The following is a 24,146-nucleotide window of genomic DNA, read 5'->3' on the forward strand; positions in this document are numbered from 1 at the left end:
TGGCAATTAATTGGCATTCAAATGTTTAATGAATTAGAACTAACACTGGTAAGAGGAAACTGAAGAGATTATAAAACAACACCTGCTTTAAATGAAACTGAAGCTGCTGGGACAAATTATGTCAACTAGATTAGTCATCTGTCCATGGTACTAGGAGAGAGAAGTTAGAATTGCCAGTTTTTAGGAACCATGGTGAAGAGGAAGGCAGTGATTTATTGAGTGCTTACCACATGCCAGGCATTGTGCTAAGTGTTTCACATACATAATTTCAGACGTGTTAGAAGCCCGGAGCTGGCAAATGTAACTTTTATCCATAGATTCTAGTGTGACTGCTTGGGCCAATCCACCTGCTAGCCCTGACAATAGCTTTTATCCCCCCTCTGTGGTAGTCTTTCACATTCCGTACATTGTGTGTGTGTGTGTGTGTGTGTGTGTGTGTGTGTGTGTGTGTGTGTGTGTGTGTGTGTGTGTGTGTGTGTGTGTGTGTGTGTGTGTGTGTGTGTGTGTGTGTTTAAGATTACAGTTTAACAAAGTAAAGAACAGGTGTAGCCTTTTGAAAATGGAACGAACAGCTTTGGGAGAAGTTTTTCTCACTGTCAGGGATGTTCAAACACAGCTGTAGCTGACTTCTTGGTGGGAACTGATGCATGTGATAGATGATTAATCTAGTTGATTTAAGGTTCTTTCCCCTGCCAAGATTTGATGACGGTAGAATATAGTGATGATTCTAAAACAGCATCAGCAAACTTAAAAAAATATGTCAAACTCTTTCTGGTGTATTCTGGGTGGTAAGGATAGAGAGAGGGTTTCAGTACAAGAATCTGGAACTTATCCTACTGCAAAGAATGCATCTAGGCACCTCCTTTATTCTTCCTTCCAATCCCCTCAGATCTTCTGAGGAAGACTCTTCTTCTGGGTCATTGCCTCTTCACGGTGCTCTCGATGTATGACTCCAGCAGGAAGATGGTTTCATCCACCTGGATCTCACAGGCATCCAACCTGAGTGAAAAAGTGAAAGCATTTGCCCACACTGAACATTCATTAGCATATTTAAGATTAGAGGCTGGAGTGGGTGTGGTCATGGAGAATTGCTGGGTTACTCCTGAAAGTACTGGGCGGAAAGCAAGAGAACCAATAGATCATTCCTCCCACTTACTGAGCATCTCTTATGTGCCAGGTACTGTGGAAATTGCTGAGGATTCAAAAGATAAGGCCTCTGTCCCAGGAGAAGTTACATTCTAACTTGCAATGAGGAGGAAGACAGCACATGTTAAAGGCACAGGTGTAAAAGGACCTAGTGTGTTTTAAAATAGAAGCGGAGAGTGGCTAAGGCTTAAAGTGATTAGGAATAGAAGGGAACACTTCATCAACCTGATAAAAGCCATCTAGGAAAAACCCACACCTAGCATCATACTTCGTGGTGAAAGACAAAGCTTTCCTCCTGTGATCAGGAACAAGACAAGATGTCTGCTTTTACTTCCATTCAACATTTTACTGGAAGTTCTAGTCTGGAAATTAGACAAGAAAAACAAATAAAAGGCGTCCAGATTGAAAAGGAAGAAGTAAAGCTATTTCTAATTCACAGATGACATGATCTTATATACAGAAAAAGCTCAAAGGATCCACAAAAAAACCTACCACAGCTAATAAATGAATTTAGCAAAATTATAGGATATAAAATCAAAACACAAAAGTCAATTCTATTTCTATACACTGGCAATGAACAATTCAAAAATGAAATTTAAGAAAACACTAAAACAATTGTTTAGGAATAAATCTAACAGAAAAGTGCAAGACGAATACCAAAAACGACAAAACTCATTGAAAGAGACAAAGGAAGATCTAAGTAAATGGAAAGACCTTCCATGTTCATGAGTTGGAAGATTTAGTATCATTAAGAAAGCAATACTCCACAGAGTGATCTACAGATTCAAAGCAAAATCCCTATGAAGGTCAACAGTGAGCAGTGAAAGGAAATGAGGATGAAGAGATAGGCTGTTATGAGACTGTGAAAGGCCTTATATGTTATGCCAAGGAGTCTGGTCTTTATACTGTAAACGAGGAGTCAATATAGCATTTAAAGCAGAAGAGTGATATTGTCAATCACTTTAAAGATACTAACTGTGAAAGCATTATAAGAAATGGTTTGAAGCAGGAGGTGATTTGCAAAGGTCTGGCAAAGAGGTGAGGAGGGCCTGCATGGGAAGCAAGATGAAAGGCCAGATTTGGGACACACTGAAGTAAAATCAGCAGCTTTGGTGAATGAGAGAGTGTGTGTGTGTGGCGGGGGGGCGGCTGGTGAGCGAGGAGAAGCTGAACATGTCTTCAGAGTTTTTAGCTTAGGGAGATAGGTGGATTAAATTCTGTTAATTGAGGTGGGGAAGAAGAGAGTGAGTTTCGGTTTCCTCACCTTAAGTTGGAGGGGTAGCAGGATATCAAGATGGATTTGTCTGCAAGGTATTTTGAAACATACGTTTGAAGTTTATGATGCTTACTTGTTGACATTACGTTTCAGGGTCTCTAGCTGCTGGCGTTCAGGGGCTGTGATCATCTCCTCTATTTCTTGTAGCTGTGCCTCCTCTGCACCTGTAGCCTGCATAGATGCAATGATGGCTTCTACCCTCTGAGACTTTTCCAGTAGACGCCTGTCAGACAAACGCAACTCTGAGGCATGTCCTCTAGCCTTGGAGATTCTTTTATCCCATAGCCCTGGGGCATAGCTCCCCCTTTTACCATGTTCCTGGTCAAAGTGGATAATGTCACTCTCTAAGGAAGGAAATTTTCTACAAGCTTAATTAGAAATGTGACTTCACTCCTGAAACTCTTGCTGCCTCTCATTTGTACTTAAAGTTTGGTGCCAGTTTATACGTTGCTCATAAATTTAATTTGCAAAATTATTTCACTGGGGACATACTAGAAAAGTGTATACTAATGCATCTTTATGCCAACCTAAGCCAATAATTCAGTGCAACCAGACAGGTTATTGTCTCTGTTGGTTTCCACTTCTACAGGAAATTTCCCCATAAGCCTTTTGGCCTTGTAAAATGTAATTACTCAACTGAAAATGTCACTCACTTGTTTTCTTTGGTTTCAAATTGCCTCCTTTCTATCAAGTTGGCTACACTCTGAGGGGAGAGAAGACAAGAAATGCACACAGTTCTATTTAAGCAGCTCAGGCAAAATGGCTAAAGGGGGCATGAGGGTGAGACATCTCTGTGGATGGACTGGGGAGGAGTTACCTTGTAGCATCTGTGCAGCAACATTCGGGCAGCTGACAGGATGTTCACAGTATATAAATAGAAGGTCCTGGATGGGGCATGGTCTGGTGTTTTGGGAATTTCCTATTTGTCCATAGAAAGAAAAATAAGACTTTATACTTTTCTTCAGAAATGGCAAAGTAAACACCTGTCCCGTCTGGAGCTACTCAGCCCTCTCTTTCACTTATACTTTCAGTCTTCCCCAGTCATACAGCATCTGTGTTTATGGTACAATCAGCCACATGGAGGGTTGGGCTGCCCTGTTTTTTCCATTTGACTGTCAACATCCTGAGTGGAGAAGAAAGAGAAGGCACTTAACATTTACTAAGCAACTCTTATGTGCCAGGTAGATTGTATCTGATCTTATAACAAGCCATATTGTCTCTGTTACCACCATCCATCACCATTTTGTAGACAGGAAAAAAGATGGTAGGTAATTTGCTCAGTGTAACTGGGTAAGAGGCAGAGCTGTGATTCTGACTCCAAAATCCATTCTATCTGTTTCCTCGTAGGGTATACTACATGGCTCTGCATGTAGTGATGACCCGATAGAGTTAATCTACAATAAACTTAAGGCTCGAGGAAAGGACAAATCACACGGACTAGGAGTTAAAGAAAAAAGGGAGGGTGATTCTGGGGTAATTTCTTGGCTATGCCTCTTTTTTACTAGGCCGGTTAAAGCTCCACAGTTATCTTTCAAGTGCTTGCTATGTCTTTGTTAATCTTTTTTTTTTTCTGTCTCAGAGCTAGATACAGTTTGTTTGGGGTTCAGAATGTTTGCTTCAGGAGTTCCTCTCATCCTAGGTCAGCTCTGTTCATTGGTGATTACTGTTACCTGGAGTGATATGAAATTTTCTGAGAGCATTTTATAAAGCATATCCTTTGCCTCCTTTGCTGGAATCATTGCAAAGTCTTCTACCTGTTTCTGCTCCAGGTGTTTCTTTTGTAAAACTAAACGGAATATTCTGGCACAGCGAGACCCAAATCTGTAAAGGAATAAAGAAAGCAAATGGCATGCCGACGTAGATTAGCTTTAGCTCTTAGTCACAGACGGTGCTTGTTCAGTTTCCACGTGTGGAGACAGGACCAGAGAGGAACAGCAATCAGAGAATTCCTTCATAACTCCACAGACTGATGACAATACTGCTAATCATAAGAGCCACCAACTGCTGACTCACCTGAATGCCTCAGTTCCTGCATTTGTAATTAAAGGCTTTAGGAAGGATGGTTCATTGGCCTCACTGGGAATGAAGCAGCAGGGTATTTAGGGTAAAGAGCTGTAGTAGGTGGGATCCACAGCAGTCCAGCGGAAAATGGGGCAGGATGTGCCAAGGTATGTCTATATTGGTTACTGACATAATGACCAAGTCACTTGCTCAAATGGGGTGTGGAAAGGAAGTATCTGACCCCCAACCCAATCAGGGTGACCCCCTTACCTCTCTTGTATGACCGACTCCAGAGTGGCTGTGGCTAGAGATCCTAGAGCCTTATGTAGGTCTTTATGTAGAGGGTTAAGGTTACTCCGTAATGTTTTGGCCTGGTCATTGTGATCTTAGTTTTATCCCTGAGTCTTTAATTTAAAACTTAAATACTATTTTGTTTTTCACACTAGTCTCACTTATGGTATGTAAGTATTTCGAAACCTTAATTAACTAAGGTGCTTAAGTCAGAGTTTTGCTTAACTAAAGTTTGGTTCGTTAAAAGTCCCTTTCACTTCTTTATCATCAATGTTTTAGTTCAATTTTCTAACTTACTTAGTATACTAAATATCATCAAATCTTTTCTAAGTCACCATTCTGTTTCACAGTTCACGCTGCCTGACTGTAAGGAAATAACCACCCATAAGGATACTGATGACATACATTCCTCCACCACTGTCGCCAGACTTTCCAACAAACTCAAGCTATTAAAAAAAAGGAAAAAAAAAAAAAGAGAGCTTGTGTTATTTGAATGGAAAGTCCAGTGATTCTTTTTCCAAAAGAGCAAATCTGGCCAAGAGTCTGCAGCAGGAAGCCCTCCTATCAGATGATGGTAGAGAAATTGTCTGAGCTGGCTAGGTAGAGAATGAGGCTACAGAAGACTGGTAGCAGGCAAAAATTAATCGTAAATACAGCAGAAAAAAGAAAGAAAAGACTTACTGGATCATCTGCCAGCAGAGTGAGATACTGATCAAGAACTTGCTTAGAGATGTTATAGCCAACAGGTAGGGATCTGAAGATCTGTGGAGCAAAAGATACAGTGAAAATGGGTCTGGGAACTTAGAACTGCTGACATTGCTGAAATAAAGATGTTCTAATTTTAGATATCACAAGTATAACAATGTCCAAAAGCACAGCAGCATTGTTGATAAGAGTAAAAAACTAGAAACAATTCGCATGTCCAGTAATAAGGAATTCATTAAAATAAAGTACATCATGGCCATTAAGTGGAATATGATACGGCCATTATAAAGAATGAGGCAGATCTAAAAATACTGACATGAAAAGAAAGTTTACGTATACTGTCATATGAAAGAAGCTAGTTTAGAACAGTACATAGAGTATAACCCCATATTTTTTTGTTGTTAAAAAATACAGGGCTTCCCTGGTGGCGCAGTGGTTGAGAATCTGCCTGCCAATGCAGGGGACACGGGTTTGAGCCCTGTTCTGGGAAGATCCCACGTGCTGCGGAACAACTGGGCCTGTGAGCCACAACTACTGAGCCTGCGCGTCTGGAGCCTGTGCTCCGCAACAAGAGAGGCCGAGATAGTGAGAGACCCACGCACCACGATGAAGAGTGGCCCCCGCTTGCCACAACTAGAGAAAGCCCTCGCACAGAAACGAAGACCCAACACAGCCATAAATAAATAAATAAATAAATAAATATCTACATTTATGTGAGACTACACATATAAAAAAGTCTGAATAAAGATATGTACCAAACTACGGACAAGGATCTCTGGGGCTGGGATTATGCAAAACTATATATTTATTTAAACTGGGGTATGTTACATACAAGAAGCACAGATTTTAAGGGTACAGTTTGATGAGTATTGACAATTGTATATACCCACATAACTACCATCTTCAAGATATAGAACATGCCTGGCATTCCTGAAAGTTTGGGGAACTACAAGTTTAAAAAAATTATACATTTCTATGCTGTTTGAATACAGGTCATGTAATTACTTTTGTCATCAAAAAAAAACTTGTATTTAAATTTTGTTATATAGTAAGTTAAAAAAATTTTAAATAATATAACTATATTTAATTTGGATAAATTTTAGTATAATTACAAAAAATTAGTATAATTACAAATAAAACATTTGAAATATTAAATATTAAATTTTCAATAAACAAAACAATGAACAAAGCATTTTAAACAAATTTAAAATATACAAAATATATTGAAAAAAACAAATATAAGGGGCCATATAATGTCCTGAGTACCAAGGCTCAGATTCCAAACAGTGGATTCTTAGAACAATTAAGAATAACTTATACTATATATATATATATATATATATATATATATATATATATATATATATGTATGTATACACACACAATAAAATACTACTCAGCCATGGATGGACCTTGAGATTATCATACTAAATGAAGTCAGAAAGACAAATACCATACAGTATCACTTCTATGTGGAATCTAAAATATGACACAAATGAACTTATCTACAAAATAGAAACAGACTCATAGACATAGAGAACACACTTGTGGTTGCCAAGGGGGAGGTGGGTGGGGGAAGAATGGATTGGGATTTTGGGATTAGCAGATGTAAACTATTATATATAGGATGGATAAACAACAAGGTCCTACTGTATAGCACATGGAACTATATTCAATATCCTGTGATAAACCATAATGGAAAAGAATATGGAAAAGAATGTATATATGTATAACTGAATTACTTTGCTATACAGCAGACATTAACACAACATTATAAATCAACTATACTTCAATAAAATAAATTAAAAATAAAAAAAAGAATTACTTATACTTTGACTAAGGTAATGGTTTAGGTTTGTAAAGGTTGAATTCCCAAGAGACCAAATATTTCAGTACCTACCACCTAAGAATAATCCCCGTCCCTCCTCAAATAGCAAAAACCCTTCCTTTCAAGGTTCAGACCTCAACCTAATCGCAGGCTCTATGTATAATGATTATTATATCCAAGAGCCTGTCAGAAAACTAGTACAAGAACATGAAGCTCACCTCGTTGGAAGACAATGGCTGGGTGAAGGGGGCACTAGAGGAAGTGGTAATCTCACTCATCCGGAGCATGGTCCGCACGATCTCGCTGCTTGTCTGGGTTTGAAAAGTGAACTGGAAATCAGAATTCACTCTGCTGTGCTGGCTCTGGCTATATGCCAATGGCCACATCTGCAAATAAGTGAATATTCCTGATAGCCACTGTCCCACCCACTTAGATATCACCTGGTCCATCCTGTTGGCAACTGCACTGACAATGCCTTGGTCACGGAAGTGCTGGTGGAATCTGTCAAGGTTGGCCTGCCAATAAATCCCATCATCTGGAATGGGCTGAGGAGGAGAAAAAGATTAGAGAGAAACATTTAGATACAAGGAAGCATTTTCTAGTGAGAAGCTTGGATTTAACTGTTCACCGTTTCTTTTCCTATATAGTAGCAACTAAATTGGTTGGAGGAAAAAACCATTCAACCATGTGGATTTAGTGCCTCCACAATGACAAATTCACAACCCCCAACTTCAAACAGATTCTCTTTGCTTACCTCGAATCTTTGTCTAGTTTAACTCTTTACCAGTGTTCTCAAAATCTCCCATTTGCCCCTCCCTTCTCTCTCAGCAGATGACCTTGCTTCTTATTTCAGAGAGCAAATAGAAGCCATTAGGCCAGAACTCATTCAGCGTGGTGCACACATCCCCACCACATTTCTTTATTTAAAAAAAATTTGAGCTTCTCAAAGAGTTGGTCATCCCAGCTGTATCCCCATTCACAGATTTACTCAACCCATTTCCACCGTTACACTGAAATGCCAAAGTTCCTGAGGAACCTGTTGCTAAGTTCAAAGAATACTGTCCAGTTCCAATCTTATTTGATATTTCTAAAGCATATGACATGGTTGGACATTTTCTCCTTAACTCTATGTGGCCCCTTAGACTTTATGACACCATTCTTTCTTGGTGCTCCTTCTAACCACTCTGGCTACCCTTCCTCAGTCCCCACAGATTCCTTTTGCAGATCCCATCTATAAATACTGGTGTTCCCCAGGGTTCTGTCCACAGCCTTCTTTTCTTTTCACTCTACATATTCTACTTAGGTGATTTAATCTGCTCTCAAGGTTTCAACTGTTCCAAGTCTATTTTAATTCTAGAACTCTCTATTAAGTTCCAGGTGCATAGACTCAACTGCCTACTTCCACCTGTGACTTAAAACTTTTCTTTTAAGTTTTCAGCTAACTACACTACAACCAACCCAGTTTTTTAAGCTAGAAACTTGAATATCACCCCTAACCCCTTGCTCTCCCTCATCTACTATCCAATTACCCAGTTCTATCTATTCTTTTTTTTAAATTTTATTTTATTTATTTATTTTTGGCTGTGTGGGGTCTTCGTTGCTGCAAGTGGGCTTTCTCTAGTTGCGGCGAGTGGGGACTACTCTTTGTTGCAGTGCGTGGGCTTCTCATTGTGGTGGCTTCTCTCGTTGCAGAGCACGGGCTCTAAGCGCGTGGGCTTCAGTAGTTGTGGCTCGCAGGCTCTAGAGTGCAGGCTCAGTAGTTGTGGTGCATGGGCTTATTTGCTCCGTGGCATGTGGGATCTTCCAGGACCAGGGCTTGAACCCATGTCCCCTGCGTTGGCAGGCGGATTCTTAACCACTGCGCCACCAGGGAAGCCCCCTACCTATTCTTTATATTAATCAGAAGTCTACTTTTCTTTATCCTGACTGTCATTACCTTATTTCAGGCTCTAATCTTGACTCACCTGATTACTACAGTAGCCTCCTAACTGGTTTTCATTTTTCTTTTTCATATAGTGGACACTATAAAAAAGGGCAACTGGGTTTTCTGCATTTAATCTTGTTCCTTTTGCATCGTTCTCCCCATTTCTCATAGAGCAGTGCTTCTTTTTACCTCTTGGGCTCAACAGTTCCCCTGAAGAAAGCTATGGAGTGCTCTATAGAAAAATGCATAGTACAGGTGGACTCTCTGAAACGCATCCATGGAGTTGTACAAGTTATAAACCACTGTACTATAGTAATATTTCTAAAATGTAAATCTAGCCACTTCATTCACCTGCCTAAAATTCATCAATGGCTCTCCATTGTCTTCAGGTTGAAGTCCAAACTTCTTAGTTAGTCAATCAAGAAATATTTATTGGTGTCTTGCGAGTATTCCAGGTGCCAGGGACAAGATACTGTCCTTGAAGAGTTTATAGACTATTGGGAGTACAGAGACAAACACTTGTACAAATAATAAGTAATTTCAGCTACTTATAAATGCTGTGAAGATGAAATGCGAAAATGTGGTAGAGACTGGAGTAGAGGGTGGGCAATGGTGCTTGAGCTCTAAGAAAGTAGCATTTGAGCTGAGATCGGAATGATGAAAAAGAGGCAACTACATGAAGATCTGAGGGAAAAGTATTTGAAGCAGAAGAAATCCTAAGGGCAAAAGCCTGAAGACTAGAAAGAGTATGATACATTTGAAGGATGGAAAAAATGATAGAAGCTGGAACATAGTGAATGACAGAGTAGGAAGAGCTGAGGTTGGAGAGCCTTGTCTCCAGCAGATCATGTAAAGACCCAGCTCGGGCTTCCTTGGTGGTGCAGTGGTTGAGAATCTGCCTGCCAATGCAGGGGACACGGGTTCGAGCCCTGGTCTGGGAAAATCCCACATGCCACGGAGCAACTAAGCCCGCGCACCACTGCTACTGAGCCTGCGTGTCTGGAGCCGGTGCTCTGCAACAAGAGAAGGCTGCGACAGTGAGAGGTCCGCGCACTGCAATGAAGAGTGGCCCCCGCTCACCGCAACTAGAGAAAGCCCTCGCACAGAAACGAAGACCCAACACGGCCAAAAATAAATAAATAAATTCATTAAAAAAAAAAAAAAAAGACCCAGCTCATGTAAGGCTTCATAATCCATAGTAAAGAACTGGATTTCTTCTAAGAGTAATGGGAAGCTATTAAAGGAGTCAAAAATCAGTGATGTGTTGGGATTTTTTAAAAAGAACAATTTAGAAAGTCATTTTGGCTCTTAAGTAGGTATGAATGCAGGTAGGGAGACCACTTAGGAGAGTGTTGGCAAAGTCTTGACTACAGTGATAATGGTTTGGACTAGGGTGATGGCAGTGGAAACGATAAGAAATAGTTGGATTTCAATTATTTTTAGAAATTGGGTTGACAGGTTTTACTGTGAGATCAGATGGCTCCTAGGACTTTGGCCTAAGCAAATGGTGTCCTGGGTGGTTGGCCTTGGTGGTGTCCCTAACTAAGATGAGGAAAGCTTAGGAGGGAGTAGATATCTGGGAGCAGGAAATCGATTACTCTGTTTTAGCCATACTACTTTTGAGATGCTTATCAGATGTTTTTACAGGGATGCTGAGAAGGCATTTGAATATAAGAGCTCAGGCCTATACGTATCTTTCTAAACTCATTTATCACCACTCATCCCCATGGGTCTCTATGGTCCAGTCATACTGACCAATTTAAACTTTTCTAGGCGCTTTTTCTGCCTAATCTATTACCTCTGTCCAATGACTGAAGTAAGTTAAGCCTCAGAAGGGACACAGCAACAGAGTTCACTCTTTGTTAGTCTATCCCTGGGCAATATTTAATGAAGTTCGTAATCCTACTACTTCTCGATCCAAGAACGTTTAAGCTCTTTTGGGGCTTGTCATCTTAGTGCTCTTTCTGGCTTGCCTCAGGGTGAGGACTCCTAACCAAGAAGCCTCATTACCTCTTTGTTATCTGTGGTATGTTTTGGTCTCTTGGCCTTGGGCTCCCCAGTTGCATCTTCGTCAGATGATCTCCTCCTTTTACCTTTCCCTGCCAAACAAAACAGTTACACAGTTAGGCTACACCTCATATGATAACAGGAAATGACCGAAGGTGAACGCAGGTGTCTCTATCCCAAAGACATCTGTAGCTACCTCTAGGTTAGAGATGTTGAGGAGACTCAGGAACTACAAGAAATTCAAGTTAATGATGAAGTCATCTGAAACTCAACAAGTTCAAAAAGAAATTCATAGTCTTTCTCCCTCAAACTGCTCCTGCTCCAATGCTTCCTTTCACAGTGAACGGTACCATCATCCTCCCACATACTCAAGCCAGACACACAGATGTCATTCTTGATTTCTGTCTTCCTCACCCTTCCTATGTCTAATTTTTCACTGGTTTGTGAAAAACTGCCCCATCCTTTCTACAGACAGAAACATATTTAAAAAATGCAAATTAGATCATGTTACTTCCTTTAAAATCCTTTAGTAGTTTTCCTTTGCTCTTAGGATAAAGAACAGGTGCTTTACGAGGTCTTGCATGATCTAGCCCCTAACTGTCTGTCTAACCTTAACTTATGGCTCTCTTTCCTTTCCTCACTGTACTTTAACTATACTGATCTTCTTTTACTTTCTCAAATTCCTATTTTTTTCCTCACTACATACTATTCCTTTTGCCAAAAATGCTTATCCTCTGTACCCCTTCATACCTTACTTCACTGGTTGGCTCCTACTTCTGCTTCAAATCTTAGTTCAAATGCCACTTTCTCCAAGAAGCATGTGCCCAAGTCCCCGGGTAAATCTGGTCCCCTGTTATATATTTTCATAACATCCCATATTTTACCTTCATAGTACTTACCGCAGTTTGTTAGTTATATATCCATCAGGCTATTTGATTAATGTAAGCCTCCTATACTAGACTTAAGCCCCATACGGGCAGGGACCATAATGGTTTTTTCATCTCTTTATACCACAGTATCTGGCATAGAGTAAATCCTTGGTAACTGCTTAATTGATTGAGTCATTCATTTAACAATCATTAAGGAAGAATCTACAATTAGGTCAAATCACAGATCTAGGGGCCAAAATTCCTTACCTATCAAGCTCAGTTTAGGAACCAGGTACATGTCCTTTTCACTGATGACAAGAGTGGGGGCAGGTGGCGGTGGCCCAGGGTCTGAATTCTCAGTGGCAGGCACCAAGGGGCAACGCTGCACGAAGTGTGTGTCTGCTAGTCGCACAAATGTGTTTGAGACCTCAGCATAGTCCATGGTCTTGCCATCTGTATGACAGGAGAAAAGAGGCAAGTGAGATGGCCTCAGATAGCTAAGGGTCCTCTCCTGCAGCCAGCCAATCTATGCTTTTGCTAACAGCTGTGGATACAGTACTGACCCTCCATAGTCTCTGTGAGTCGATCTGCTACTTTCTTCACGACAGCTGACATTGCCATCTTGCCATTCAACAGGAGCTCCTCAACAATCAGCTCGCCAGTGTCACTGTACAGTGTTTTGGCAGTATAGATGTACCGGGGATACCTAAGCATTCGCAACACCCGGCTGCACTGGGCTTCATACTCTACCACACCACGTTTGTGCACCTGATATATCACCAGGTTATGCTGGATGAGGACACAAAGGGCTTTTTTTACCTAGAGAAAACACAGAAGAAAGAGAAGAAAAATCTGAAGATGCAGCTCATTACTGCTGGCAATTTTTGTCCAACAGTTTCCTAAACATCAGGAGATGGCTGGAATCTCTGTGTGTCTTCCCTCTCTCCGTTGGAATAGCTAATAAGAAGCAAATGTCAATGGAAGAAATCAGGAAGAGTCCTTGCTATGATGCTCATATTTCCTCTGATCTTTATCTTTCAAAGTACAATTTACTTCCCCTCTGTTATTCTTTTTTTTAAATTAATTACTTAATTAATTAATTTTTGGCTGCATTTGGGTCTTCCTGCTGCATGTGGGCATTCTCTAGTTGCGGTGAGCGGGGGCTACTCTTCGTTGTGGTGTGCGGGCTTCTCATTGTGGTGGTTTCTTTAGTTGCGGGGTGCGGGCTTTAGGCTCATGGGCTTCAGTGGTTGCGGCACGCGGGCTCAGCAGTTGTGGCTCGCGGGGACTAGAGCACAGGCTCAGTAGTTGTGGCGCACAGGCTTCGTTGCTCCGCGGCATGTGGGATCTTCCCGGACCAGGGCTCGAACCCATGTCCCCAGCATTAGCAGGCAGATTCTTAACCACTGCACCACCAGGGAAGTCCCATCCCCTCTATTATTCTTATTCCTTAAACACAGTACTGAAATTAATAGACTCATGAATAAATGAAGTATGGCATACGGCAGAGGGGGAGCAAGATTTGCCTCAGAAGCCACGATGAGCCACTTTGAGAAGCAGAACCCTGGGCACTATGTCTCATCATCTTTCCCCTCCCAAATAACACTATTCTGATCCTAGCACAGACTTTGCTTTCTTTTCCATTTTGTGGGGTGGGGAGTAACAATATTCAAAGGTAGGTTAAAGAAATTAATGAAATGGAAGCAAATTACTGTGATCCAAACATACCTGATCCAACGATGTTCCTGTGTCATGGGCAATAACTCTTAGTGGCTGGCTGCCAGTTCTGATTAGGTGGACTCCAATTTTTTCTACGATCTCTCCAAAATGCTCTTGCAGCAACAAAGAACACAGTTTAATTTCTGCTTGAGTCATTGTGCTGAGGAGTCTCAGAGCTAGGAAAAAAAGAAAAAGATGGTATGATGGGAAGTTTTTCTTTTATGTTGGGAGTAGAGCTGCTGAGTGTAAATTCATGTACTTTCTGGAGAGCAATCTGACAGCAGATATATCAAAAGCCTTAAAATCTTGCATATCTTTGACCTAATACTTTTGTTTTGGATATTCTCTTCCAAGGGAATAATAAAAACATGTCACTTTAGAATACTGATATTCTGGAAACAACCTCATAAGTGATTATTTCAATAAATTATGGTATACTCATATAATGGAATACTATGCCAACATTCACAATAAAGTATAATATGTATTAGTGTAGAAAATTGTTCATTACAAAGCAAAATGTAGAGGAAAGTTCAATTACTGTGGAAATAGCCTCACACGTATGCATGAAAAACAAGACTGGAAGACTATATATCAAGTTTATCTTTATGGGATCATGTGTGATTCTAGTTTACTTTAAAGATCGGATGTAGATGGTTTTGCGATCTGTCACAGACCTCAGATTCTATACTTCATTGTTTGGAAGAATTAAGACCACTATTCATAGACTATTGGGACTGAACAGGCAATGACAACTTTGCAAAATAAACTAAGAGGTAAATGAGAGCTTCTCAACAAGGTGTTTCAAATAGGGGATGAAGTATGTTGTTGGCAGGGCAGTATTTAATTCTGAAATTTCTATTCCTTGACAAAGTATACACAAAGAGAAACAGACATAGTCCACTGTATAATCACTTCCTTATTATCACAAGTGCTATCAAACACTGGTTTGTTCACTTATTTCTCCCAATTCCTCAGAAGCCAAGACTCTGCCTTTCAGTCTCACTATCCCCATCCACAGGTCTTTGGGGAAGCATCCCCAGACCCTCTGCCATCCCCGGAAAGTATTTCCAAGGAGTCCGGCTCCTGGCTCTTCACTTCTTTACCGCAGGTTCCTGTCCCGGACTGGGTCCCTGGGTCCAGAGACAGGGCCACCTCGTTCAGACCGCATTTTCCACTAACCTCTGGGTCAATGCCACGTAACGCCGCCGACTTCCCCACTGCAGCTTCGTATAGCTCCCGCTAGCCGCCCGGGCAGAAGGGGAGCCCAAGGTCCTTTCGCGCAGGAGCACGGTCACCGAGGAGGACCGGCAAAGAGGCAAAACATGTGCCGCTCTACCCCAGCGTTTCGGTGGTTTCCGGGGACGCTCTTTCTTTCTTCTCGCTGGGAGATTGGAGGACCGGCGAGGGGCTGTTTGAGGAGCCGGCGGGCGGGCCGCGGCTGGCGGACTCTCCTTCCTGCACCTCTTTGGTGCTGGGAGGCGGGCCTCGGGGTCGCTGTCTGCGCCGCCGCCTCTGTGGGCCGGGCGAACTCACGTGACCCGCGCTGGCTCTGGAGCGGCTGGCAGCGCTAAGGAAGCGGCGGCGGCGGCGGCGGCGGCGGTAGAGGCGGCGACAGCAGCTGGGAGGTAGCGACCTGGAGAGCGACCGGCCGGCTGCCCTTTCGGACGGCCGCGGCGAAAGAGAAAAATGGCGGAGGCCTCGGCGGCCGGGGCCGGCGCGGGCGCCGCGGTTGCCGCGCACCGGTTTTTCTGCCACTTTTGCAAGGGCGAGGTCAGCCCCAAACTACCGGTAAGAGCTCTGTGTCCTCTGCGCTCGGGCATCGGCCTGGATTCCTCGCCCCGATATCCCGGAACAGGTCTTAAGCTTCCCGCCCATCCCCGACTCCCCTGACATCGGTCTCCCAAGTACTTGCTGCCTCCCGGTCGCTGGCCCCAAACCTCGGGCGTCCCGGTCCTGGCTCCGTAACTCCCGCTCGCATGCTCCACCTGCCCCTCACTCTCTCTCCCCTCTTGACCGGCCCTCCCCCTCCATTTTTTTTTTTTTTTTTGGTCTTCTTTAGCAAGTTCTCTTCTGACATCCCCTCAGTTTTCTTGCACTCTTCTTCACCTTGTCTCCTTCCCACGATGACCTCTCTTTTTCCCCCACTCGATACTCTTTCCGCTGTTGCTTCTCACCTTTCTCTATTTCCTTTTCCACTTTTCACCAGATCCTCCCCTCCCCCATCCTCATTGAAGCAAAATAGCGGATTGCTAAGGATTGTCCTTATTCGGTTGTCTCTAGGGAAGAAAGGAGGAAGAAAGCACGGAAAGAAAGAGAGGGTTGGAAGGTAACTGGGATGGAGAGGGGGATTTTGCTATTCAGGGGTTTCCAGCGTTCTTGTGAAAGTGAAAACAGCAGTGTACTAATGACTTGCAGACTGCCTGCGCTCCCTATCACTGTTGAAGGAAATGGCTTTAGGAAGAAGGCAGAACATACTGTTTCAACTTGCTTATTTTAGTTGTCATGCTGCCAGTGTCTTTAGCACCACCTGCCTTACCCACCCGTCCTCCGCCGTTCTATCTCTTCACTTAATAGAAAAGATCTAGGACAGAATGCTGGGGACCGCATCATCTGATGTAAAATTGGTTTTCACCACTATCTGCCAGACTGTGTTAGCCCCTAGAGAGGTAGTGCTATGGCTGTGACAAAAAGTGCTGCTGCAGCATGCTAGCCAGCTACAGCACGCCAGTCGCACAGGCTGCTTGGGGTTGGGTTATAGCTACCACAGGGAGACCCACCAGGGTGAGTGTTAATCCTACCTTTGGCCACATCTTTAGAACTAGTTATGTTTGTTCTTTCCCTTAGAAGTATCTGTGTTCAGCCTTAATACAGGGTGCCTGTCTAACAACTTCCCTCAGTGTTTATAGTGCCTCATACAGTCTGTAAGAAAGCCTACTAAAGTGTGTCTGTATGTCTTATTTCTTGGAAACACAAACGGAGTCCAGTGAAAAGTGCCCAAAGTTATTTTAGTCTTTTTCACCTAAAGGTTGTGCGTTTTCAGGCTTTTACAGCATTTTCTTTTCTTCTCTTTTTGCCCGACCGCCAACTTCATAGTTGCAGTGTCATCTACATGCTGTTTTAGTTTTGCTTGCTGATTCGGCTGTGTTTGTGTCTGTGTGCTTTTTGCCATACTTCAGTGCTGAGAAGAGCAGGTGCCTTGTTTTTTTGTCAGCGGACATCAGAGCCTCCAGAATGCTCCCTTACTACTGAGAAGGAGTCTGGAATTCAGCCAGTATGTGTGTGACCAGTGACATGTTGAATGTGATGTCCTATTGAACAGTGTGGCCTCAGCTCTTCTGATCTTTAAGTTGCTGTTCACTGTTTGCCTTTAGGAGTGAGAAAACAGTCTAACTTTCCGCAACTTTTTATATCTTTTCTTCTTACCATCTCAAGTCCTCACTTCAAAGTGCTCTTGAAAAGGGATCATTTGAAAGACTTTTTAGGTGTTTTTCTAAGCCTTAGTTTGATACATGGAGGGGAAGTTGTTGATCTTTTTAGCCTGATTTATTATCTGTCATGCCTGATTTGTAAATTGAGGCGTAACACTATTAAGTGCAACTGAATACTTCCTGCAGACATACCAGGTTCTCTCAGCTGAATGTCCTGGAGGTGATACTGAGGAGTATGTGGTTTCTGCCCTTAAGCACCTCACAGTTTTGTTGGAAAAAGTAACAGCTAAGGTGAATGAGGATGGATAATAATGTGGTTTAGAATTCAGAGAGGGGGAGACATGGTAGCATTGGTGATGTGAGGTCGGGGAAGACAGATGAGATGGGATTTAAATTGAGTTTTGAAGGATAGGTAGAGTTCAGACTGAGGAGACAGCATAGACTGAGGTAGAAAAGGAAGAGTGAGTTGAGGAAGAAGGGAGAAACATTTAGTAAATCAGTGTTGCTATGCATTTTTAGGAAAGGTGCAGTGAGGTTAGGAATATAGTTTTGATTTGTGGATGAGCCAGTGAGTTTCATGTTTCATGGCCATTTCTGTATCCTTAACCCTAGACTGTCATCTTGAAAATGTTGATTATAAGAATGACCAGGTTAGTAAGTGGCTGATTCAGTACAAATCAATCTCTGCTACTGAAAAACCAATTCAGCACTGGTTAGTCAGTAATAATATCATATATATTGGACAACATTGAAGTTTTTTAAAAATAATTTTTTATATAAACTTGGGATTCTCTCACTGTAAGTACTCAGCATTCATTAGGCATGCATTGTTTCTTGAACTGGATCAGTGTTGTGGTAAACCTGAATGTCTTTCTGCAGATAGCCAGAATAAAGTTTTTCTTTGTCTGGGGTTAATTTACATCTCAAGAGGGTACTTTGGTGGTAGTTGGATCACAAGATCCATTACCCAGGAGTGTTGCTCTCTCTGAACACCAGAGGCTGGTATTGAGTTTTACATCAGCCTTTAGTGAGCTATTGCTAGGGAGGTTTCTTCACCCAGTCAGTGGGAGGAACTGCTTCAGAGCCATCTCATCTCTTGCCAATTTATTCACCACATAAAGTCATAATTTTGTTCATTGGGACTAGGTTGCAAGGTTTCACAATTCTTTATTTCTTTTCCCTTCCCCAATCTTTAGGTTATAGCACTTCATGATACATTTGGAAGTATACAGGCAATAGCAATAGCTTGCTCAATGTTCATCCCTGAAACTACCCTTAGGTTTTTATTGTTTTTCTTGTCAGTCCTGCTACTCTGAAAGATTCACAGGCCCAGCTAACTTCAATGGCTGTTTTAAAAGTTTTTTTTTTTTGGTTATAACTTCTGAGAGAGATTGGAGTGTGTCTAATGCTATGTAGGTTAAGCCACATTTGGTTGAATTAATTTAATTTGATGAAATAACCTCCTTACTCCTAATCCTGATCTATCCATCTCAGCTTTGTGTGTTTTTGATTTGGATCCTCCCAGATAAGAAGACAAAAGTTTCTTTTAGAAATAAGATATTAAGAAATGAGGGGGAAATCATGAAGGGAATTTTAGAATGAAAATACATTCAGTGGTATTGTTATCATTAGGTTTCTAAAAAGCCTTTATTCTAGAAGTGAGTAATGATTTAGGAATTTATTTTTTAATTAACAGTGTTTTCCTGTTTACAGTGGAAATGGTTTTAGTAAAATTTAGTGAATGTTAAACTTGGATTTTAAAATAAGAGATTTTGATTATATATATGGTCTGAAGCCCTAGTCTTTCAAGTTTATATATATAACTGGGTAAAATGCCATTGTATATTTTTTGGTCATCAGATGACAAAGGAAATACTTAAGTAACTTAAAGTTATTTTGAAAATACAGCAGAAGCTTCTACCTCACCTGACTATCCCATTGAGAGACAATGAAGCCAAGACTGATGGAGTTAACTATGTGACACTTAGGGATGACTGAGTAGTGCCACAGAGGGCTGTGTCATGGAATGTAAAGGTGTCATTCCATCTCCATACTACCTTCCCCCACTTTTAAATCAAGGTCAGGGAATATTACCTTATGAGATTAAATCCTGTAGCGTCATTAAGCAGGTGAGATAAATCATATGCAGAGTAAACTACTTTTGGTATTGATGAAACTAGGGTGATTCTTAAGTGTTTTATGGAGATCAGAGTATCCAAAGCCAGAGAAGAGACCAGTGTAATTAAGGACTGCAAGTGTATTGCTCACCTCTGAGGCTTTGTCTGAAGGAAGTAGCTGGCTTCTCTCCCTCTCACGTCTCCTTATTATATCACCTTTGATCTAATGAAATGTCATCCTTATCAATAAGTAATATTGGTTTGGTTCTTTACCAAGTGCTATACAAGTCATTGTCATTGTGCTGTGCTTGTAATGACTCTAATACAGGAAAACTTTCTAACCACCCCATAAGAGTAGGTAAAAAGTAGACTCCCTAAAGACTTTGTGATTCTTAAAACTCTAAGCTCACTGACCTTGCTTTTTAAAGTTGCATGATTCTTAGAAAGATCCTAGAACGGTGTCTAAGTAATGTTAGTAGTTTTGTTGAGCTGAGGAAACAAAATAGTGATTTGAGCTGGGTTTTAGAGGTTTTAATAATTAGATTTCTTTTTTTAAAATAAATTTATTTTATTTATTTATTTTTGGCTGCGTTGGGTCTTCATTGCTGCGCGCGGGCTTTCTCTAGTTGCGGTGAGCGAGGGCTACTCTTCGTTGCGGTGCATGGGCTTCTCATTGCGGTGGCTTCTCTTGTTGCAGAGCACAGGCTCTAGGGCACATGGGCTTCAGTAGTTGTGGCGCATGGGGTTAGTTTCTCCGTGGCCTGTGGGATCTTCCTGGACCAGGGCTTGAACTCATGTCCCCTGCATTGGCAGGCAGATTCTTAACCACTGCGCCACCAGGGAAGTCCCAATAATTAGATTTCTTAAATTCTGCTACTGGTGACTTCAGTTAAAAAGTGTGCTTGATTATCTAGCATCTTTCTGGTGCTATATAGCAATTGCTTATTAAAAGTCTCTTGAATGATAGTCTCTTGACCCCGTAGTTATATTTAAAAAGTAGTGGTGTTAGTGGTATGAGATCTTTATCTAAAAGGCTTCAGTGGAAGAAAATGCAGGTACTACCATGTGAAGTTTGAACATATAGTGTCAGTAAGTATGTTCCCTGCAAAGATCTAGAAATAAGAAATAGGTATTCTTACGGGTAGAATGTTAGTTCTGGTCTTGAAATTCTACTGATAAATAGACATGTATATCTTGGGTAAATCTGTGGGATTTTTTTCAGTATGAGGAAGAACAAGAATCTTTAAACTCACTGCAGATGAAATTCCTTATATTTTTTGGGGAAGTACCAGCTGATTGCTAACACTTTGTGTTTCTTTATGTTTACGTGGCTTTTTATGACCTTTGCTTACGTCCAGGGAGAGGATGCTAAGGTCTTTCAGACAGCCATCTTATTAGAAGAGGAAAAAAAAAAGTGGATTGTTTCTTATTCTCTGTAGTCAAATTAGAAGGGGTCTGAGAATAAGAAGCCTTTGGATACTGACTTATTTTTATGTCTCCACAGCTTAATATTGATAAATAAAGGAGATAATGTAGAGTAGTGGCTCTCAACGGGGGGCAGTTTTGCGTTTTAGGAGGAAATTCGGCAACATCTGTAGACATTTTCTACAACTGGGTTGTTGTCACTAGTGGGGGAAGGGGAGGGTTGTTTCTGACATCTATTGGATAGAGGCCAAGGATGCTGCTAAACATGCTTCAATGGACAGGACAGCCCCCCACAACGAAGAATTATCGGGCCCAAAATGTCTAGAGCGCTGAGGTTCAGGAGCCCTGGGTATAGAAGGATAAAGGGATAGTCATTGGCTTCTCGTGTCAGTCGTGCTTAAGGTTTTGTCCTGGGTTAGTTTTGATTTCGAATTTTGGGATCCTGTTGAGAATTTTCAGGAAGATAATTGAGACCATATAATTTTAGCCAAAGCCCTGATGGTTGGGATTGTTTAGAACAGGAGTTAAGTGGCTGCTATTCCATTATAGCAGTATCTCTTGGGGTCACTTTCTTTCCTTGTGGTTACTGAGACCAGAGGAATTGGATCACTCCTCTCAAGTTACACACTGTGGGGCAACTTCTAAAAGAAAAGTATCCAAATTTTTTGTCAATTGGGAATTGAGGTGGTAACAGCACATGTAACTTAGTATGACATCTGGAAATTCCAGTTTGAAAACAAAGCAAAAAGCAGACAAGTCTAACTTAGTTTTTCTATAGCTCATCTTAGCATTAATCAAGTTTTACTTTCTGTGTTTCTTGCTCTTGAAAGTTTTCCTGAGCTTAGGAGATGTTGTGCTTAGACGTTGTTTCTTCAAACTCTTGGTCGAGTGGGTGAATTAAAGTTATCAATTCTTGTTCTAATACTAATTCTTCAAAGGGCTGGAGTTAAGTCATCTGACCCTCTCAGTTTATCTTAGTATATCCCACTGTAAAATACTACCGAGGTGGGGCTTCCCTGGTGGTGCGGTGGTTGAGAGTCCGCCTGCCGATGCAGGGGACGTGGGTTCGTGCCCCGGTCCGGGAGGATCCCGCATGCCGCGGAGCGGCTGGGCCCGTGAGCCATGGCCGCTGAGCCTGCGCGTCCGGAGCTTGTGCTCCGCAGCGGGAGAGGCCACGACAGTGAGAGGCCCAGGTACAGCTAAAAAAAAAAAAAAAAAAAAATACTACTGAGGTGTGCCTATTGAAAGCTTGAGTGGGTATTCGGAGAAATGGAGCTATGTAATCTTTGATTGAAAGGTTGTGTAGGAATGAGCAGTCCTTATTTGTAGAGAAATAAGGCCTTTACATAGGAGAAACATTTTAGGTAGTTCTTATAGTTTCACATAAAGAAGTTTAGGTTAGATTCTGAAGGATTTTTTTTTTAATCTTTTAAGTTCAATTGTTAGCAGTTCAAGGTTCCTTAGAAGTCTCCAGATGCATATATAACAAATAGAAGTGGTGATTTTAAACTAGGCACACTTTTCTTGTATGTTAAATAGATTGCCCAGCTTCTTTTCCCAAAATAGGCCAGTTAGTTTTGTTTTCCTTGAAGAGCTGTTAAATTAGATAATCTCTCTCCTTGATGATTTCAACAGTGTCACAAGGAAGTTCTTAGTAGGCAATGTATCCTATATTCACCTCTTTGCCACTCACTTTCATGTTGTGCAGATTTGAATAGACTTAAACCTAGAGGACCGTCATCCAATAAAGGTTTTATTGTGTTTACTTTTCAGCATGCTTAGAATTTACATTCTCAGAAGAAAGAAAAAATCCCATAGTTATGTGTCCTTTCTTTTCTTTTTCTGGATTGACTAAAACCTATAGGTATTCTACAGTGATGTTGATCTTCTAGCCCGATAGTTCTCATACTTGTCAGACCCAGTGCCCTCTTTTTATAATAAACATTTTGACACTACCTTTAATGAAATGAAATTCTTAGGTAATACAATTTCCTTACATATACATTTAAAAAATTCTCTAGATGTAAGGTAAAGGATAAATAAAAAGAAAGTAACTCATGACAAAATAATATGCATTTCAATGTGTAAATACTCAGAGAAGTCCATTATAGGAAGATATATATAATGTAGTAGATATTGGCACCAAACACAGGCATAACAGCTACCCAAGGAGATTAGCTATAAGGGTAATTATACCTTAAATAGCATGAGTGGTAAGCCACCAGAATGGTGAACAATTCTTGATAAAGGTACAAATAAAGTATAATTTTCTCTTGTTTTATTCAGTAGTTGTTTTTCTGGACATACAGTGCATGGTGTTTATATATAGAAAGAGTTGGTGTTTATATATAAAATGGAGTTAGGTTCTAGGCTTTGGTAATTATAAAGATATTTTTTATCTACTTAACTATCCATAGGAAGTTTAAGAATAGAGACATTTCTTTGTGCTGGAGTTTCTTATGCTTACGGATTCTGCCCATTAAATTAAGTAGCATTTCTTAATTGCTGTGACAACACTTCAGTAGATGTCCAAAATGTCCCACAGATGATTGTATTATCCTCATTGAGAATGACTGCTAGTCACAGGAAAACATTTTCCTGTTTTATCACTCTTCTTTTCTCTTCCTTATTATTCACTACTTTAGTGTAGTACTTTTAACATATTGCAAGATTCAGTCTTTGTCATTTAGACTTGATTTACTTTTCCTTTAGACAATTTCTCCTATATGCCTTTAAATTTCTCATTTCCTCACCACTCTTGTCATCATTTTTGACTAACTTGTTGAATGGAACTTAGCTGCTTCTAGTGAATCTTCTGTAATTTAAGTGGTAGTCAGAGGTACTTTATTCTCAAATGAACTTATGAAGCTGTTGATTCCCTGATTTTATTTTATAGTACCAGTTATTAGGTTCTGATCTGTAATACAGTCACTCCTGAATGGTTAGAGGCATTCGTATTCCTAGTTAAGACAAGTTAGGTGGAGAAATGGAAATTTTGTACCTTAAGCCTGTTGGTTTGAAAAAAAAAAATACTGTTATTTTGATAGTTGACGTGGTGTGAAAACAAATTTATAATGGTACATTTACTTTTTGTTTAATAACATGTAAAAGGCAAATTCAGCAAATTAGCTTTCACTGCTCTTCTTAATTTGCATGTTTTAGATTAAAAAGTGTTTGGAAGTAATATGAACAAGTGAGAATAAGGAAAGTATTTAATTCCCTAAATTTTTCAACTTTGTTTTCCTGATCACTAAAATTATTGGTTTATTATTCTGTGCCAAGTGTAGGTGCTGATTCAGTTAGGGAGTCCTGTTTTAATAATATACTAGCATTCTGGTTCTTTGGGTTTTTAAAAATTTATTTATTTATTTTTATTTATTTTTATTTTTTGGCTGTGTTGGGTCTTC

At 40.8% G+C, this 24,146-nt stretch overlaps 2 protein-coding genes across 6 annotated transcripts in view; one reads left to right on the plus strand and one right to left on the minus strand.

Annotated features, from left to right (window-relative positions):
• Positions 1-10: 10 nt before the first annotated feature.
• POLR3C (RNA polymerase III subunit C) lies at positions 11-15,141 on the minus strand. 4 transcript variants are annotated; one of them, XM_019919203.3, is made up of 15 exons: positions 14,949-15,110; positions 13,776-13,942; positions 12,611-12,866; positions 12,315-12,500; positions 11,182-11,270; positions 7,688-7,792; positions 7,466-7,576; positions 5,396-5,476; positions 5,109-5,160; positions 4,694-4,754; positions 4,093-4,243; positions 3,240-3,341; positions 3,076-3,125; positions 2,496-2,645; positions 11-999 (listed from the first exon to the last, which is right to left on the minus strand). In XM_019919203.3, exons 2-15 carry the CDS (start codon positions 13,920-13,922, stop codon positions 918-920), a joined length of 1,623 nt encoding a protein of 540 aa, XP_019774762.1. In that variant the 5' UTR covers positions 13,923-13,942; positions 14,949-15,110; the 3' UTR covers positions 11-917. The 4 variants fall into 4 exon arrangements, 3 of the variants coding, with proteins under 3 accessions (XP_019774762.1, XP_019774763.1, XP_019774761.1); XM_019919204.3 differs by having other exon boundaries at positions 7,466-7,558; positions 14,949-15,107; XM_019919202.3 differs by having other exon boundaries at positions 7,466-7,792; positions 14,949-15,114.
• Positions 15,142-15,280: 139 nt separating this feature from the next.
• The window catches only part of RNF115 (ring finger protein 115), a 60,437-nt gene continuing 51,571 nt past the window's right edge, over positions 15,281-24,146 (plus strand). Inside the window, exon 1 of one of the 2 annotated variants that reach the window (XM_019919214.3) lies at positions 15,281-15,557. In XM_019919214.3, coding sequence (XP_019774773.1) covers positions 15,456-15,557 — 102 coding nt within the window. In that variant the 5' untranslated portion in view covers positions 15,281-15,455. The remainder of the gene's footprint in view (positions 15,558-24,146) is intronic. The other variant, XM_073808608.1, reaches the window with a different exon arrangement.

This window comes from Tursiops truncatus, chromosome 1, assembly GCF_011762595.2.
Source record: "Tursiops truncatus isolate mTurTru1 chromosome 1, mTurTru1.mat.Y, whole genome shotgun sequence".
Lineage (NCBI taxonomy): Eukaryota > Metazoa > Chordata > Mammalia > Artiodactyla > Delphinidae > Tursiops > Tursiops truncatus.

What these genes read in the sequence shown, in the direction of transcription:
- POLR3C (XM_019919202.3), bottom strand. Translation starts at nt 13,922, where the DNA reads ATGACTCAAGCAGAAATTAAACTGTGTTCTTTGTTGCTGCAAGAGCAT. An exon ending in TGGAGGAATGTATGTCATCA is followed by an intron (nt 4,755 to 5,108) that starts GTATCCTTATGG and finishes CTCTACATAAAG; the next exon opens with ACCTACATAAGGCTCTAGGA. An exon ending in GAGTCGGTCATACAAGAGAG is followed by an intron (nt 4,244 to 4,693) that starts GTAAGGGGGTCA and finishes ATTCCTTTACAG; the next exon opens with ATTTGGGTCTCGCTGTGCCA.